This window comes from Dipodomys merriami, unplaced genomic scaffold (genome assembly GCF_024711535.1).
Source record: "Dipodomys merriami isolate MVZ:Mamm:240054 unplaced genomic scaffold, mDipMer1.0.p SCAF_2, whole genome shotgun sequence".
Classification (NCBI taxonomy): domain Eukaryota; kingdom Metazoa; phylum Chordata; class Mammalia; order Rodentia; family Heteromyidae; genus Dipodomys; species Dipodomys merriami.
In genome coordinates this window covers 28,596,682-28,615,466 of record NW_027203381.1, presented here as the reverse complement: position 1 = coordinate 28,615,466, position 18,785 = coordinate 28,596,682, and the positions used below count along the sequence as shown (strand labels likewise).

General features: G+C 34.2%; 1 protein-coding gene across 7 annotated transcripts in view; it reads left to right on the top strand.

Moving 5' to 3' along the window:
* Kiaa1328 (KIAA1328 ortholog) overlaps positions 1 to 18,785 on the top strand; it is a 199,439-nt gene that overhangs the window by 14,325 nt on the left and 166,329 nt on the right. For all 7 annotated transcript variants that reach the window (XM_070029297.1, XM_070029293.1, XM_070029294.1 and 4 more), the window contains exons 4-5: positions 594 to 688; positions 6,009 to 6,124. In XM_070029297.1, coding sequence (XP_069885398.1) covers positions 594 to 688; positions 6,009 to 6,124 — 211 coding nt within the window. The remainder of the gene's footprint in view (positions 1 to 593; positions 689 to 6,008; positions 6,125 to 18,785) is intronic.

Here is an 18,785-nt window from a genome sequence, read left to right as displayed (position 1 = left end):
TTAGTACTTTAGCAGGAACATCTTCAGCTTTTAATTTCTTTCTGTGTAAAGTCTATGTTGTCTTGTTCATTATCAGTTCCATGGACTGTTTTGAATTCACAATATTTTTTAAATGAAACTGGCAGTGTTCCACCAGATAAAAGATATCAAGTAAAGCTTACATCCTATACTTATTTACTTATTGTTGGCACTACAGATTGAATTCAGTGCCTTGTGCTTACTAAGCAAGTGCTGTACCACTTTTAGCTATGCCCCACTCAGTTTCTAATTTAGCTATATTTCAGATAGGGACTATATTTATTGCTTGGGCCATGTTGGGCCTATGATCCTCCTACATACACCTCTAACAGAGATAAAATTGCAGATATACCATTATATACAACATTTTTTGTTAAAATGAGTTCTCAGCTAACTTGACCAGCAGGCCTCAAACCATGATTTTCCTGATCTCTGCCTCCTGAGTAGTTAAGATTAAAAATGTGAGCCTTGCACCAACTGCTGCCTTTCCAACCCCGCTTTCTTCCTTTCCTTCTTTCTCAAAGACTTAAAAGTTGTTTTTAGAGAAAGTTAATCAGAGCATGCTTGTGTTTTAGAATTTGTGCAAGGAAGGAGCAAAGAGTGCATCGTTGAAGGATTTATGTCTGGAAGACAAAAGGCGCATTGCAAACTTGATTAAAGAACTTGCCAGGTAAGACAAATATGTATATGAAATATGTTATTATATAACAGACACAACTCATTTGAGAGCAGAATATTACTAATATGTTTTGAAGTCAGTATGTCATTGCTCTTACGAAAGAAAAGACTTAGCAACAGCAACAACAGCAACAACAAAAAATGCTTCATTGCCCACAAAAGGGCTACTATTCATTCCAGCACTCACTCCAGGGAACTCATTTCCTTCCACTCATTCCAATCCCTTAAAGGTACTGTTACCTCCCAGTAGTTCTGTAGACTAGGGACCAAACCTTTAATAACTAGGCCTATGGGAGCTGTTTCTCTAAATCATACCAGCTGGGTGCTGCTGGCTCAAGGCTGTAATCCTAGCTACTCTGGAGGATCAAGAGATTCAAAGCCAGCTCACTCCATCCCTAGCAAAAGGCAAGGCTGGAGGCATGGTTCAAGTAGTAGAGTGCTAGCCAAGTAAGCAACTTGAGCAAATACCAGGCTCTGAGTTCAGTATTGTGAATTAAGTAGGTAATAAATAACCATAGCAAATATTTTGGGTAGATTCAGTGGAACTATTCAAATATACTGTTCACTTTTAAATTATTATTTACTACCATAAGCATCTATCTGGGAATGTGCTTGGAATAACTATTACAGTGATATTTTATTGGTAACTTTATAGTTGCCATATTTGTTTTCATTGATTAATTGGTATGATTTAAAAATGAACTCTTCTTTCTGTTCTATTTGATATTTCATTATTTATTCAGTATCAAACTCATTAATAATTCTTTTATTCTAATCTACAGGAACAAAATAAAGTAGTAAAATACCTTTTTCTATTTTATTAAAAATAAAATTGAAGCCTTTTTATTTTGAAATAAGTATAGATTCATTTATAGCTGTTAGAACTAATCTAGGTGAGAGAGTTTAGATATTCTTTATCCATTTTTCACCAGTGGTATTATTTTGGTTAGTTATAGTATCACAGCCAGGATATTGACATTTACAGAATTTATCATGTATGGAGATTGCCTGCATGTATTCATTGTATATAATTTATTTTTGTGCAAATTTTCACATGTATGATTTGTGTATAATCATCATAGTCAAGATTCCAAACACAGCTACTTTCCTTCCTATCCCATTCCTAATCCCATGCTACACTAACCTATTCTCTCTCTAAAATTTTGTCATTTCAAGAAAGCAATATAGGGGCTGTGAAGATGGCTCAGTGGTAGAGTGCTTGCCTTGCATGCGTGAGGCCCTGGTTCGATTCCTCAGCATAAGCAGAAAAAGCTGGAAGTGGTGCTGTGGCTCAAGTGGTAGAGCGCTAGCCTTGAGCTGAATTGCTGAGAGACAGGCCCAGGCCAGGCCAGGCCCAGAGTTCAGGCCCCATGACTGACAAAAAAAAAAAAAAAAGCAAGCAAGCAATATAAATGGGATCATGTAATATGCCATTTTTTGAGATCAACTTTTATTCATTCAACATAATTCTCTATAGACCCATCCAGTGGTTGCATATTTCAGAAATTTGTTCATTTTTATTGTTGAGTAGTATTCCATGTGATAGAGAGATCACAGTTTATAATTTCATCTGTTCAAGAACATTTGCCTTTTTAGTTTGTGACAGTTAAAAAATTCAGGTTACTATAAATATTCAAATATACATTTTTGTGTGAAATTTCATGAGTGCCGGTTTAAAATTTTTTATAATTTTTATCTTAGCAATTTCTATGTTAATATCTCATTTTGCTTTTGATTTGTGTTTTTGAATGACCGTTGATGTTGGACCCTATATCATGTGCTATTACCCTCTATACCTTCTTTAGTGCAATGTCTACTTGTTCGTTTTGACTATTTATTTCTATTGGCTATTCCTTTCCCCTTCCTTCTTCTCTTTTTCCTTTTCTTCTTACCCCCTCATCTCTCTTTCTTTTTCTCCCTCCCTCCCTCACTTCTTCGCTCCTGCTTTTCCCTCCCTTCCCTCTTTCCCTTCCTTCTTTGCTTGGAAATGAAAGATTAAATTTCACTTCGAAGAGATAAAAGATGTTCTATTTGAGAAAAGCACATTTAGATGTATTCAATGTTTGTGAATAAACACTGTTTTATATTAATATTCTTTGCTTTACAAATCCATGTCATATGAAATAAGACAAACTGCTTGCTGCTCTGTGTTCTGCTTGCCTTGCCTGGTATACTTTTTTTAATCACTAGAAATTTAGTTAATGGAGGATAATGATGAAGTATTAATAGAAAATGATTAGGAAGCTGAAAAGTTTTTAAAGTTGCCTTTTAAAAGTTTAAAAGGACTAGCATGCTACCACTTGAGTGACATTTCCAATCCAGTTTTCTTCATTATCTTTTCAGAAAAAAAAAATAGCTATGAAGTACTATGATTTAGTTGTGTTAAATACCAAACCAAATGAGGAAAAGTGTCAGGAGATTCAGAAAACATGTACTTCCATGACATTCAAGTGTAGTATACTTGAAGAGTTTTAGCTCTTATGCAAATCTACTGGTATTATTTCAGGGGAAAAGTCACTTAGCATGCTGGGCATCCATCCTTGGCCATTGAGAAGCATCTTTTCAGAAGAAAATAATATTCAGTAGTGATCAGCATAACATACAGAACAAATAGCACATTCTTTTTTTGGGTGGGGAGGTCCAGTCATAGGGCCTGAACTCTGGGCCTGGGTGCTGTCCCTCAGCTCTTCAGCTCAAGGCTAGCACTCTACCACTTGAGCCACAGCGCCACTTCCGGCTTTTTTCTTTTTTTTATGTGGTGCTGAGGAATCCAATCCAGGGCCTCATGCATGCAAGGCAAGTGCTCTACCACTGAGCCACCTTCCCAGCCCCCAAATAGCACATTCTTTCAGTTACAGAGTAACACGCCATATAAATGTAAAGTGCTAAATATAGCTTTTTGTTAATAGTGTCTTTGAGGTTTAAACTTCGTTAGAATAGCAACATGTTTAGTTTTAAAAAAAGGAAAGGGGGGATCAGATTCTAAGCAGTTTTACATGGGGAAACTATAAATGTCCCAATTACCAGTAGCCTACCTGTATCTGTTTGATCCTCTCTAGTTAATATTGTTATTGATGGTAAGTATAAGAATGAGAAAGATACCTAAAAGATATATTAAGGATTCTAATTGAAAAATAAATGTGAATAAAAGACATAAAGTTTAGTACTGGAATAATAGGTTAAAAATAAAGTCAAACAGTAGACAATTGTGAGAAGAATAGGATATTACATGTCTGATGGTGTTAAAGTTCAAACCAAATGGAGAAAAATGTCACAAAGTTTAGAAAATTTATACATTCCTGTCATGTATTTAAGTATATGCGAAGAATTTCAGTTCTTATGCAAATAGACTTATTATTTGAGGGAAAATTAGAAAGAGAAAGACTTATTGATTAGACCAAGTAGATAAAAAAATTAAAAACATCTCTCATTCATAGTTAACTTTTCTGAATGTTAGCCAGTGAAAGTTGTGCTAGTAGACAAGAAAACATACAGATTTAAAAATTTTATATATGAGTTAGTCTTTGAAGGCCTTCTTAAAAATCTGTATATTCCCAGTGAAGTTTTTCACTTGGGTTTACTATACTAATGAAAGAATAGTATACCAATCAAATAAACTTTACAGACTAATGGAGAACAGATACCATAAAGATGAATTAGTAGAAATGTGAATTATTTAATTTGTTGAAGGGAATGATAACAGATAAGATTCAAGTAAATGAAGTTGTTTCCCTAAGGTGTTAGGCATTGATTTACATTTGCAAGGCTAAGAGGGATACTGATTGATCTTTCTAGGAGGTACTAGGAGAAGAAAATTCTTTTTGAAGTTGCTTTATTAAGTGACCTCACAAAATCTTATGCAATAAAATTAATGAGTTATTCATATAGATGGGAAAAGCAGTGTAATTTATGCGGATTTGAAAAATGGCTTGTGAAATATTAATTTGTACAGAAAGATTGTGACAGTTCTGTATATATGCATTTGTGTATTTCACTGAAACTTTGAAAATGGACAGGGGTACCTTTGGCTAATATATAGACTATAATGCAGACTTGATCTTTAAAGGAAAACAAGTTTTAACATTTTAAAATAATCTTAGCAACAGTTGCCATGTTTGATTATAGAGCTGTGGATTTTTTAAATTTTTTTTATTATAAAAATACTATACAGAGGGAGTACAATTACATGAGCAAGGTAATGAGTCCATTTCTATCAAGCATTGTTGCCTCCTCCTTTGTTTTAAGAAGCCTGAACAAAATCCTCTACTGTTTGATGCCCTATGCCCCTACTATCAAAGAATGCATCATTCCCCAGAGAATACTTGTGCAATAACTCATTTAAATTTGTAGGCCCAGATACTGTCATTTTTTCCAGAGGACATTTTGCTATTTCAACTTGGTATTTCTCAGAAGAAAAATAGAAAATGTTGTGCCATTAGTTTCTTGTTGTAAAAGCAAGTAGATTGTTATTTTATATTTATTCCTTTTATTTTTTAATTATTGTAACTTTTTGTTTTAATTAAATGTATATAGCAGTACACAATAGGAAAGCTAGGCTTTACTTTTTCAATTAATCAATTTAGAAAAACTTCCCATTTCAACCTTTTGTGTGTGTGTGTGTGTGTGTGTGTGTGTGTGAGAGAGAGAGAGAGAGAGAGAGAGAGAGAGAGAGAGAGAGAGAGAGAGAGAGAGAGAGAGAGAGAGAGGAGGGGGGAAGAATTCACTGGACACTTGTGGCTCACACCAGTAATCCTTGCTAATCAGGAGGCTGAGATCTGAGGATCTTGATTGACACCTAGGTATCAAAGTCCATGAGACTCTTATCGCCAATAAACCACGGAGTTATGGCTTAAATTGGAGAGCAGTAACCTGGAGCAAAAATGTTCAGGGACAGCTCCCAGGCCCTGAAGTTCAAGTCTCAGGATTGGCACAAAAAACAAAAGTGAAATTGTCTAGCATACAGTAAAATATTTTAAGATTAACATTAACATGCTCTAAATAATGGTATGAAAATAAAAATCAAATAAAATATTTTAATGAAAAATTAAACCTATATATTCTAAGTTGGAACATTTTTCTTTTCTGTATTATAATACAGCACTCTGTCCTGTGTAGGTCTTTTAAAAAAATCACATGTGTTTTGTTACCAAGGTGAGGAAGACTGGTTTATGAGAGTAAATTAAAAACTAAAGCAGAATCTCTAAAAAATTCAGCATACCTTTGCAAGAAACTGTTTCATAAAGTCATAGCTATAAGCTGTATTTGTTTTTACTTTGACAGACTTTTCTTTTTTCTTCATTTTTGTATTTCAGAGTAAGTGAAGAAAAGGAAGTGACAGAAGAACGACTAAAAGCTGAGCAGGAGTCATTTGAAAAGAAAATCAGGCAGTTAGAAGAACAGAATGAACTGATCATCAAAGAAAGGGAAGATATCCTTTTTGAAAGTCCTCATTTTTTAACATGCAGGAAGTTTGACTCTTCTGTGAAGAAAATAAAACTCTAGAGAAATAATTGTTCTAATTTATAACAGGGAATAAATCTGCATGTGCTGCCATTTCTAGGCAATCAGAAAGACACTTAACAGCATGTGCTGTTGCTTCCTTTGTGCTTGATAAGGCCACCCAGCTGTTCTGCTGCTGTTATTATGCTGTGAAGCACATATTTGTCAACTAAAAAAGACAATAAGAAATTTGGGCATTAAAATGTAGAGTTGGAACCTTATTAAATTCTGTTCCACTACTGTAATTGAGCCTGAACCTCCTTGTAGTTGGTATTCTTTCTAGTCAAAGCTTTGATAGTTCCAAGGAATTCTCTGAAATCATAAAAATTTAAAAATTGTATTTGTAATGTGTAAATATTATAATTGGTAAATGTTTACACTATAGCATACATGAAACTACCTTTTTCTAATGGAACGGAAAACTATGAGGTTTAAAACTACAGAGGGGTCTGAGTGTGAGTGTGTGTGTGTATGTGTGTTTCAAATAGTACAATGTAAGTAAATTAAAAACAGATACTTCAACTTAAAAGTTGTGCTTCAAGGGATATAAGAGTTAAAATAGTGACTAAATTTTTTATTGTTAGTTGTACAAAGTAGTTTTAATTCAACATGTAAATTTATGAGTATAGGCCATCTTGATCAATGTCACCCATCATTTTCTCTCATCTCTCCCAATCCCACCTATTGCTTCAAGTTATTAGGTTCCATAATTTTTTTTAATAGGCTGAATTAGTTTAACTTTGGGTGTTTTATTCACTAGTTTTGATTTAGAATTTACTCTCCTGAAGTTAGGGAGATGAATCTGCTGGCTAGCCTAGTGAGTATGTGCATGCTTGAAAGAACCATTGTCCTTATTGGACATTAACTTTAATAAATTCTTAAAAATCTACAGGTGACAAAAAGGGTCATATATTGACATGATGGTGTAAACTATACTAGAAAAATGAAAGCTTAAAATTAATTAGGTTGAAAACACAGGACTACATCCATTTAAAAAATGAGTCTGAACTTCTAGTTTTCAAATAAGGTGATAGGAATTACTGTATTGCAGTTCTCAGATTTGATTTGCTGATTAGAACATTAATAAGGCTTATTAACTCCACAGTTATAGGTTTTAGGTGTCTTTTCTTGTATGTTTAAAGAATTTAAATAATCATCTCTGGCTTTTTCTTGGCTCACTTTGACTTTATTGCCCCTAGGATGTTGGCCCTCAGGCCAGCCTGTGTTCTTCCTGCTATTTTTCTCTCCAGGTTGTGGAATGAAGTTTACTCAGAATTCAGAATACACTCTGTAGCACTTTGAAGAAATGGTAGATTAAGAATCTCTGAATGTTTTTAGGCAAAATTCTAGAAGGCCTTTATTTTTTTCTCACATAGTAAGAACTCTGGAAATAGTCCTTGGTTATTGATTTTGGTGGCTTTTAGTTTTAAGAGCTGTCATCTTTACAATTCCCCTTTTTCTAATGGTTGCTTCAGTTTCTAGGAACCTAATTTGTAGTAAGACAGGAAGAAAAAATGAGAGAAAGTCTAGCAATTTCTCCTAATTTGTAGTAAGACAGGAAGAAAAAATGAGAGAAAGTCTAGCAATTTCTCCTTTAAAAAAAAACCCACATCAAAACCTCATAGCAGTCCTTAATTCCCACTTAATAGACTTTCATTGATGTTTATTGTCCTATACATTATTATGTCCCCATGCTACATTTCTATATATACTGTATTGGCTTAGATACTTTAGAAGTCCTGGCTACAATTGCAGTGGATTATTTCTTGTCTGGTGATATATTTAAGAAACTTGTGTAGCAAGTTGAGTCTAATTTTAGTAAACTATGATATTTAGCACTGTCCAGGAAAAGATGAAGGCTGTTCTCAATGCTGAAGCAGTTCTAAACTCAGCATAGCTGTGAATGATTTATTCTGGCAGGCAGAGTATTAAAACATGTTGGATGACTGTAGTAGCCCAAATTTTTATGATTTCCCCAGGATTTAACTCAAAGATCAACATAATACTTCTTGAGCCAAATCCTGTAAAGTGGCAGCTAAATCTAGCCATACCCTTTCTGTATTGTCCGTAGTTGCTTTTGTGCTCTAGCTGCAACAAAAACCTTGCAGTTCTCCTCCCTTAAACATTTAATCTCTACCATTTTACAGAAAAAGTTTTCGGGGCCTTGATCTCTGTTTTAGATTAAAGAATAAAAAGGAATGTAAATAAAGTAAATGTAAATAAAATAATAAACTCATGGCATAGCTAAGTCTGTTTTAAATTTGATGGCTTGAGCATGTTTTCTTTGTGAATGAAATTTGAAGTGAATATTAGAGTATTATCAAAACTTAAAAGAGGTTTATTAGTATAATTGTTTTAAGGTATTTTTAATCATAAATGATAAGTAGTGTTCATGGAAATTGTCAAAAAGAAATAATGAAGAGATGATTTGAAAAATTACTTCCATGGTTTCTAGTTTGAGTAGATTGCCCAGATACACATCTCTGTTAACCATATAAACCTGTCAAAGTTTAATATAGATGATTTTACAGTACATAAAACTCTATAAAACTTAGAAACATAAAATGAGGTTGTAATTTAAAACAATATAATTTTAACTACTGGTGCATTTACCTATCATACATAAATGATTCAGATACTTTCATATATATGAAATCAGACAATTTAAGTTCAGTTCATTTTAAAATATGTTTCAGTGTGAGGATTTGTACCCATGAATTGTAACCTTTGTCATTTTAAAGAGATACCAAATTAATGGGAATTTTGTTTTTACGTGTTCTAATAATTTAATTTCTTGATCACTTACACAAACACATGGATGTCTGAGTAAAAAAAGACATCTTACATTTTAATTAGGATCAGGCTTTTGAAGGATTACTTCCTACAGAAAATTGGGAGTTTATTAAAACGTAATATTTTAAAAATAATTTTCAATGAACAAAAAAGCTTATTTCTTAAAACTTTAACCATTTAAATGAATATGCCATATACAAAGCCAAACAGTGTGATAAACCTAGTGGATGAATGAATATGAAAAGTGAGAGAGAAATATGAAATTCAAAATAACTATAATTTAACCATACTTCTGAAGCATATAGTTGTATAAGATATAATGTGGCAACTAGAAAAATTAGAATTTGAACTAATTGTTAATCTAGAACCATATGACTCATATCAATGGTAGTATCGAAGGCTTGCAGAAAGAAGTAATCTAATATTTGCCATTCACTGTTTTAATTAGCATAGTAAGGAAAAATGTCAAGAGAAGGCATAGTAAGCTAAGTCCCATTTTGCACTGAGTTGCTTTCTGACTCCTTGGAAAAGTTATTGAACTTCTCTGAGTCTCTTTTTGAATGTACTTTTTGTTTTTTGATTTAATTTAATTTTATTGTAAAGGTGATGTATAGAGGTTATAGTTACATAAGTGAGGTAATGAGTACATTGCTTACCAGTGTTACTTCCTCCCTCATTTTCTCCCACTTTCTTCCTCCTCCCAATTGTAAAGTTCATTTCCCACATAGTGTCTTGTGAGTATTACTGTTGCATTGGTTCACCCTTTGTCCTTTGTTTCACCATTTTGTTATTATTGTCCTTCCCTTCCCCAAATCAAATAAACAAATATACAAGACACAGAGTTCCAAAATCAAAAACTGTGACAACAGGGGATAAACCAAAGGAAAAAAAATGAAAGGAAAAAGAAATAACTTCATTCAGTACATTAAAACAAAACAAATGAAAACCCTTTTATTTCCATATCTGGGAGTTCATTTTGATTAGCATCATTTTATGTGGTCATACATACATAGCTTTTGAGCTATTGTGATCCTCTGCTAGGACAATCCTAGATACATAGTAATTATTACAAATGAGGGAAACCATGGATCCTATGTTTCTTTGAGGCTGGCTTAACTTAATATGATATTTTCCAAGTCCTTTCATTTCCTTACATAGCCAACTAATAATGACTTTCTGATAGGCCTGTTGAAATTCAAAAGATTCTTTATATTGTTTGTGTTAAGGAATCTAGCCGTATCTTCTAGTTAGTATGCACTGAATAAAATATAATATTTCTCATTTCAGGTACTACTAATGTGGATGAGAGATAAGATGATTAATTCTTTTTTTACTGCTTTTCTTCACTAAGGTTTTGACCATTTTCATTAAGGTTATGCAAATACTTGGGCTGCTTAGAGGCCTAATAGGAGAATGAAACTGATCAGTACTCTATCATCTAGGCTTTATGGAAGGGAAAAAAAACCCTATCACTTGGTAATATCATTGGTTACGCACTGCAAAAAAATTGTTGTATGGCTTTACTTTTTGTTTCTGTTGTTCTTTGCAGTGCTGAGTATAAAACTGTTTTAACTCCCTCTCCCAGAAACCATGTTGATGGAGATGTTTCCGTATAGCTTTGGTTATGACTTGGTAAGTTGAAGAAGTTTAAAGGTCCTTGAAACTTACATCTTTGAGCCCATTCAAGGATGGTCATTTTAGAAACTTTCCTCTAAGAATAAAGAATTTTAAAGAAACTAACCTTAATATTTTTTGAGGAACATTTTAGAGGGAATCAAATGTCCCACCATGTCTTTACTAAAAAGCATATTAGGGAAACTTGACATGAATTTTACCAATATAAAATGTAATAATTGGTTCTGAATAGTAGCAATTTTAGCAATACTCAAAGTTTTCTATTTAGCTATACATCTCATTTCTGCTATAAGAGCTATCAACAATGGTCTGCCACCACACAATAAATTGTTCACATGAATAGAAATCATGGTATAGGATGGATATAGACATATGGGAAGGAGGGGTAACATAGGGAAATAGGTTTCATATAATGACTTAAGTTTCAAGCAGAGAGATGAGTCTTTCCTTTATAATTAACTTTAGCAGAACTTTCATAAAAGAGAACAGGATATTTTACAGACTTTGAAATAGTTTAGGATTGGTTAAAGATCCAAACTTACAGTGGCTCATACCTGTAATCCTAACAGGAGGATTGCAGTTCTAGGCCAGCCTGGGCAAAAGTTGTTGAGACTTCATTTCAGCAGAAGGAGTGAGTGCTTAACATACCAGGTACTACAGGGAGCATAAAATAGCATCATGATCCAGGCTTAGGCATGAGAGAAAAACAAGTCATTATCTGAAAAAAAAATTAGCTCCCAAAAGTTATGGCTTAGTGATAAAATGCCTGAGTTGAATGTGAAGAGCCCTAAGTTAAAACCTTTAGTACTAATTTTTTTTAAAGTAAACTTAAAATGAAGAAGAATATAGGTAGAAGAAGTGATAGGGAAAAGAAGAGAACATTAGGTGTCTGGAAGAGTGGTATCTTATATGTAGCAAAATATATTGCTAGCTATCAGCTTGGATAAATTTGTGCATTTTTGTTGTTTTTATGGTACTCAGTAATGAATCATGGGTCCCATGCTTATTAAGCAACTGTAGTACCACTTGAGCTGTCCCCTTGAACTTTGACCTTTTGTTTTACTTAAACTTTAGAATTTTTTTTTTTTTTGTCAGTCATGGGGCTTGAACTCTGCCTGGACACTATCATTGAATGTTTATACTCAAAACTAGCACTATACCACTTTGAGCCATAACACCACTTCCCATTTTCTGGTGGTTGATTGGAGATAAGAATATCATGGACTTTCCTGCCTTCAGACTTTGATTCTCAGATCTCAGCCTTCCAAATCGCTAGGACTACAGGTGTGAGCTACTGTTGCCTGGCAAAATTTTAGATTTTCATGTTTACATATTGATTATCTAGTATACTTGAATAAAACTACTTATTTCATTCAACAAGTCTTAGAATATATTATTTTGCTGATCTTGTAGTTGTCTTAATTATACTGTTGGAACTGTATTGCTATAAGCCATTTTATTTGCTCTGTGATGCTATACAAGTTTAGTATATTTTGAATATTTGTATTATAATATGCAATACAATATTTTTATTAAAGTATACAATGTAATATTTGTATTAAAATATACAATGTAATAATTGTTTAATTGCCAAGAATATCACTTAAATTAACAGATTAAATAATTCAATTTATATTCCAGGTAAGAATGCTTAAAAATAATGATTAGTTACTTTTGTTGTTTCTGAACCATTTTTAAGATTATATTTGTTCTCATGGGGCTGGGAAGGTGGCTCAGTGGTAGAGTGCTTGCCTTGCATGCCTGAGTCCCTGGGTTCGATTCCTCAGCACCACATAAGCAAAAAGAAAAAAGCCAGAAGTGGCGCTGTGGCTCAAGTGGTAGAGTGCTAGTCTTGAGCTGAAGAGCTGAGGGACAGCGCCCAGGCCCAGAGTTCAGGCCCCATGAACTGGACCCCCCTCCAAAAAAAGATTATATTTGTTCTCATAAATATATTGGGGTGTTGCCAGAAGCTGGTGGCTCATGCCTGTAATTCTAGCTACTCAGAAGGCTGAGATCTGAAGAGCTTGGTTTGAAGCCAACCCAGCAGGAAAGTCCATCAGACTCTTGTCCCCAATTAACCACCAAAAACTTGAAGTGGAAGTTGTAGTTCAAGTGGTAGAGTGCTAGCCTTGCGTGGAAAAAGCTAAAACCATGCCCAGGTCCTGAATTCAAGACCCAGTATCAGCACAGAAAAAGAAAAAAAGAAATCAGGTGATAATGCTAATCACAGGGAGTAATTGATGTCAGATATTTAAGAAAAATTAAGTAAATGAGCAAATGGCCGTGTGTGTGTTAATTGCATGTTTGTAATTCAGGACTAACATCCACATATAAGAGAAAACATGAGCTCTTTGTCTTTCTGGGCCTGGCTTATTTTGCTCTATGAGTTCTTTCCAAGTCTATCCATTTTTGCAAATGATGTATATTATATTTCCTAGTGGATGAATAAAATTCCATTAGCTGTGGTTACAAGCATGAGCTATGGACACTCATCAATAGCTACAATTTTAAAGTAAATATATACCCAGTACATGTAATATCACCATGTCTGAGATTTACTAAACATTTTACATTTAGAAAGTGCACAAGTATCTCTTATTTTCTTGAATGGTAGAAAAGAATGATCAGTTATACATATTAAAGAAACAAAATTAATTGTAGACATTGACACAAATAGAGTAAGAACAAAAACATTTCTACATTTGAATGCTTACACTGTTAGCACTTCTTTGTTGTTAAGTGACATTTAAACTAAAATTTCTTTTTATTTTAGTTTTTAGTTTATTTTGAATATTTATTTTTATGAATAAATTGTACAGAGGGGTTTAAATTCCAGAAACCAAGTTATGAGTGGATTTTTTTTTTTTGGTTGTGGGGCCAGAACTCTGGGCCTGGGCTCTGTCCCTGGGCTCTTCAGCTCAAGGCTAGCTCTCTACTACTTGAGCCACAGCACCACTTCCAACTTATGTGGTGCTGAGGAATCAAACCCAGGGCCTCATGCATGCAAGGCAAGCACTGTACCACTGAGCCACCTTCCCAGCCCCAGTTAAATGCATCTTGATCAATGTTACTCCTTCTGTCATTCTCCCTCTTCTTTCCCCATCCCATGCCTATCCTCAAGTTCCATAGTTTAATTTTTTCATAGAGTACATTGAATATAATGAGTATATATTTCCTCTGTCCATGTGAGCTCAGATTTCTAAACGTTCAATATTTTGCAACCAAATCCAGTTTGTGGCCAAGAACAAAACGTAAGGCCTATTTTAAAAAATTCACTCCCTTGGCACACAGAATTTACTGAGACATTGTGTAGAACTTAGTGGGATTTATCTTGTAACAGACAGTATCTCAGCATTGTTATCATCTACCTGTTACTACTGCCAGTATCTGTACGGTTGTGTTACCACTATTTTTTTTTATTGTGAAAATACTGTACAGAGGCGTTACAATTACATGGGCAAGATAATGAGTACATTTCTTACCAAGCATTGTAGCCTCCTCCTTTGTTTCCCCTTCCCATCCTCCCCTCTCGCCTCCCCACCCAATCCTCCCCGCTCCCCCCCCTCCACCAAAGTTGTAAAGTTCGTTTTCGACATAACGACTTGTACATCTCATTGTTGCAGTGGGTCCACCTGTATTCCTATTTAAATGATTTGTTTTTCCCCTTCCCCTCCACAAATTATACTGACATCAAATACAGTGAAAGCAGGGGGAGGGACATACAAAGCAACAAAGAAATAATCTTATAAATGTGTTAGAAACACATTTGAGTACTTGCAGCACTATTTACTATAGCTAAGATATGGAACCAACCCAGATGCCCCTCAGTAGATGAATGGATCAAGAAAATGTGGTATATATACACAATGGAATTCTATGCCTCCATCAGAAAGAATGACATTGCCCCATTTGTTAAGAAATGGAAAGACTTGGAAAAAATTATATTAAGTGAAGTAAGCCAGGCCCAAAGAAACATAGGTCCCATGGTTTCCCTTTGCAATATCTAGTATATGTCTGAGTCAAGCAGAAAAGGTCAGATAAGGTGATGTTAGGGAAATGAACCGTTCCTAAGATATGTACTCAAATGTTTTTTTTTCTTTCATGCAATTATTACCACTATTTTTATTTATTAGCCACCTCTAAAAAAGTAGGTCATGTGGCTAAAGATATGTTTTCTTATTGATGTTAAAATGGTTGATATTGTTGTAAAATATTTATAATTTTATAGAAAGATTATTCTTACCATCAAAATACCCTAGGGTTGTAGTATTGGGAGTACTGTTTTAGTAATAAAGATTATCACATGGATAAGTTCTTAGAAGGCCCCATGATGGTAATATCCCTAGGTTTTGTCTTTAAAGAAAACTGCTGAGAGGCAATAATTTTTTTGTATGTGTCCCATTTTCATTAATGCATGGTAATTGATGGAGTTGCAGTGACTTGTAGCAGTAATGAGTTCTAAACATAATAATGCACTCTTTTCTAATAAGTGAGCACTGCTGGGGTTTAAAAGCATACTAAATCAGTTGCTTTAGTATGAATTTATTAGTTTTTTTCAGCATTAGCTTTAATAGTAGTTATTTACATAAGCGTACATCCCATTAACCGCCATCAGGGCTGGAAAACATGCTGAACTGTTCATATTTTCATATAATTATTGAACATAATGGTTTCATTTGCATTTCTAAACAGTGATGTTTCTGTCAGCCTTGGAAATAGTGTCTTTACGCAGTCCCTATTTCACATCCACTTATTTGACATCGTTAAATTTTATGCTAATGTGCTTCCCTAGAATATCATCAGTAGGACAGATGCTTGTGCTTTAATATACAAATCAGGGATGCTTTTCCATCCCCCAAATGGCAAGGGAAAAAATTTTAAATCTGCACTTTTAGATATAGAGTTCCTCTCCATACAAGTATACCTATGAAATTAAATTTTCAGGGTTAAATGTAATAATTTAATTGTCTTTTTAACATGCTTTATTATAAATGCTGTATACCTGACTGGGGTTAGTGTTGTGCTGAGTACATAAGTCTCAGTAAAAATCTTGTTGTTTATGAATATTTACAGTTCTTGTCTGAAATGTGGATCCTGAGGTGCAAGTTTTTCAGTGCTTTTGAAAGTGCCAGGTGACAGTGTCCTTTTTTTAAAGTATTCTCTTCATTTTTGTTCCTATAATTTTTTTTAATCCTGGATTGTAAACCTTATGGTGGAAGCTGTTAAGTTAATGCTCTTGGACATTTTATGTTTTTGTATGCCTTTAGGAAATGTTTAGTGTAAGAGTATAAGTCACTTGGTCTGAGAGACATGTCAGTTGAAGCAGCAGAACTAATACAGAAAGGATAGCTTCATGGGCAAACTTATTTTCGTTTGTTTATCTCTGTATACTATCAGCTTCTGTTTCTCCAGCATTTGTGCATGCTTTTGTAAGAGCTGTCAAATAATGGCTGGAAATTTTAAACAAGACTTATCAATTAAAGAATTGTTTTGATAAGTAAATCAAGTTTTTGGTAGGGGTGGAGAATGGACATGATGCAACTAACATTTTTTGGTCTCCGGGGGGTCTTTTTTTTTTTTTTTGACAGCTCAGGGCAGTTTTACTGTTGACTTAGTAGACCTTTAGTGCTAGAGCTGACTCTGCACAGTACAAAACGCAAGGTTGGCAGTCTAGCAAGAAAGAGTAAGAAACAGCTTTGAGAGAAGTTCTTGCCCCAAATTACTTGCTAAAAATATATTACAAGAGTTGTAGCATAAAACTGATACAGCATCAAAAGGATTATTTAGATAGAAATATTACTTGGCTTAACTGGTCAGGAGGCAACAAATTTTTATAAAGACTTGTGTTCTTTGAAGAACTGCCAAGAAAAAATATATAATAAAGGTTGTAACGAAACTTCAATGTAAAGGTAGAATTTATAGCTACTCATTTTTGCCCCTAACATTGATTAGGCCCTTCTATCTAGAAAAATGTAGACTTCTTTGTCACCAGATCAGTTGCCAGATCAAACATCCTATATGAAAGTGAAAAAGACTAAAAGTCCAGCCACACTTGCGGAAATATTTTCAGTTCTTTATAGAACAATTTATGATTGCAGCCCAGAGGGGCAGGGATAAGGACAATTTGTTACAGAGATAGAGAAACATTTCCTGTCACCAAAAAAAAAAAAAAATCACAATTTAGCTTTTTCTCCTTGTATATATTTTTTCTTTTTTTTAGAGAAAAATGAACATTGACATTTTCACCAGTCTATTAATATGCTATTGAGGTATGTGCCATGAAGTTTAATATGTCAATGTCCCATAAACATCTCTGTGATTATAGAACTTACTAAGACAGAGAAAGAGGCATGCTTGAAGTGCTCCATGACTGGTTTCCAGTCATTGACATCAGAGGATAAAACAGTTCTAACTAAGTTATATTTTATAAGACCTTTGTCTTTAAGTTGGGAGGACTTTACATATGCATTTCCTTTTCTTTTTTCTTTTTTTTTTAATGCTTGCCCTGAGGTTTGAACTCTGGGCCTGGGCCCTGTCCCTGAGTATCTTTTACTCAAGGCTGGTGCTCTACCACTCAAGCGACAGCTGCATGTCTGGCATTTTGGTGATTAATTAAAGATAAGTCTTACAGACTTTCATGCTCCAGCTGGCTTTGAACTGTGATCTCAGATCTCAGCCTCTTGAATAGAATTACAGGTGTGAGCTACCAACACCTAGCTGTGTTTTCTTTTTATGGCTTGGGGAACACAATTGCCACCTCCTTTTGCAATTTTTTTTATTGTGATTAAGTGATTACATAAATTGTACAAATTTCACAGTGTTGTGGGATAATGATACTTAAAAGTCACCAACACATTCTAACCTTTGTGGGGCAAATTGGCTATCGTGGTCTATAAAGTGTATGAGTTCTATGAGCTTTGACAATGCAGTTATTTCTTCCATATAGGGTGATATGTACATTCCTTTCCTTTTGCTTAGCGTCAGCTGTTCCATCTTTCCCACTCATTCCCTCCCATCGCTGCTCTTGAGTTGCTTAATTTGTTTTAATCAATGTCCAGTGCAGCTGATGGGTCTCGCTGTTGTATCTTTTCCCCTGTTTCCCTCTGGTTCTGTGTCCTTCTCCTAGTATCCCTCCAGTATGCACATATATACCATATCTGTGGTCAGCAGCATGGGGTCACTTAGTAATGATTTGGCCAGATGAGTGGAGGACCTTTGTTTCTCGAGTCTTGTTTACTTTGTCGTATCACCTTACATTTTGGATTTAACATCCACTCCTTTTTAGAGAATATGAGAGTCCTAGAAATAGACCTCAAGCACTGAGATGTTTGTATTTTTCTACAAGGCTGCAGGGACTCTGCAATTTACTGTGTTGCATATACTTAAGGAAACTTTTAATTCAGGGTTTTTGATTTTTCACTGAATAAATTTATTTTTCCATTGTTAGCTGGGACAGAAATTACTATTAGCCTCTTAGAGATATTTGCCAATATGTCTGTTACTCTCCTTCACTCTATGCTTAGTGATAGCATTAGAGGACATTGGAGGAGAATGGGGACTACTTGATAGTGTTAATAGTTCATGAAAACATTTTAGTCAATTTTTTCTGATTTAAAAAGCAATACATATTGATTATGGAATATATTTATGTAATACAGGATATCATTCATTATAAGACCTAAGTGGATTTGTGACTTGACATCACAATGAAACTTAACAATTTTCAGATGTCTTATCTTTAATTTGTATTAACTAATTGTATTTATTTAAGGTAAAAGATAAAGACAGAAATATCTCTTAAACACAACAGAAAAGATATCCATTGCTTAATAGCATATATTTATAGTACTTCTTGTGATTTTAATTTTATTATTATACTTATAAAACTTCCCTAATCAGGTCTGTTAAATACATAGGTTTTAACAGTAAGAAAAGGGAAAGAGAACTCAAAGAGAAATCTGAGATTTCATGATTTTAAGGGAAATACTGGAAATGAAAATTTTACCTATATTCTTTACTGGGTTTTGAACTCAGAACCTAAAACTTATCCCACTGCTTGAGCCATACCCTCTGCATGGCTTTTTGCTGGTTATTTTGGACATGGTGTATAGTAAGGTTTTCTGCTCAGGTTGGCCTCAAACTTCATTCCAGCCTTCTGAGTA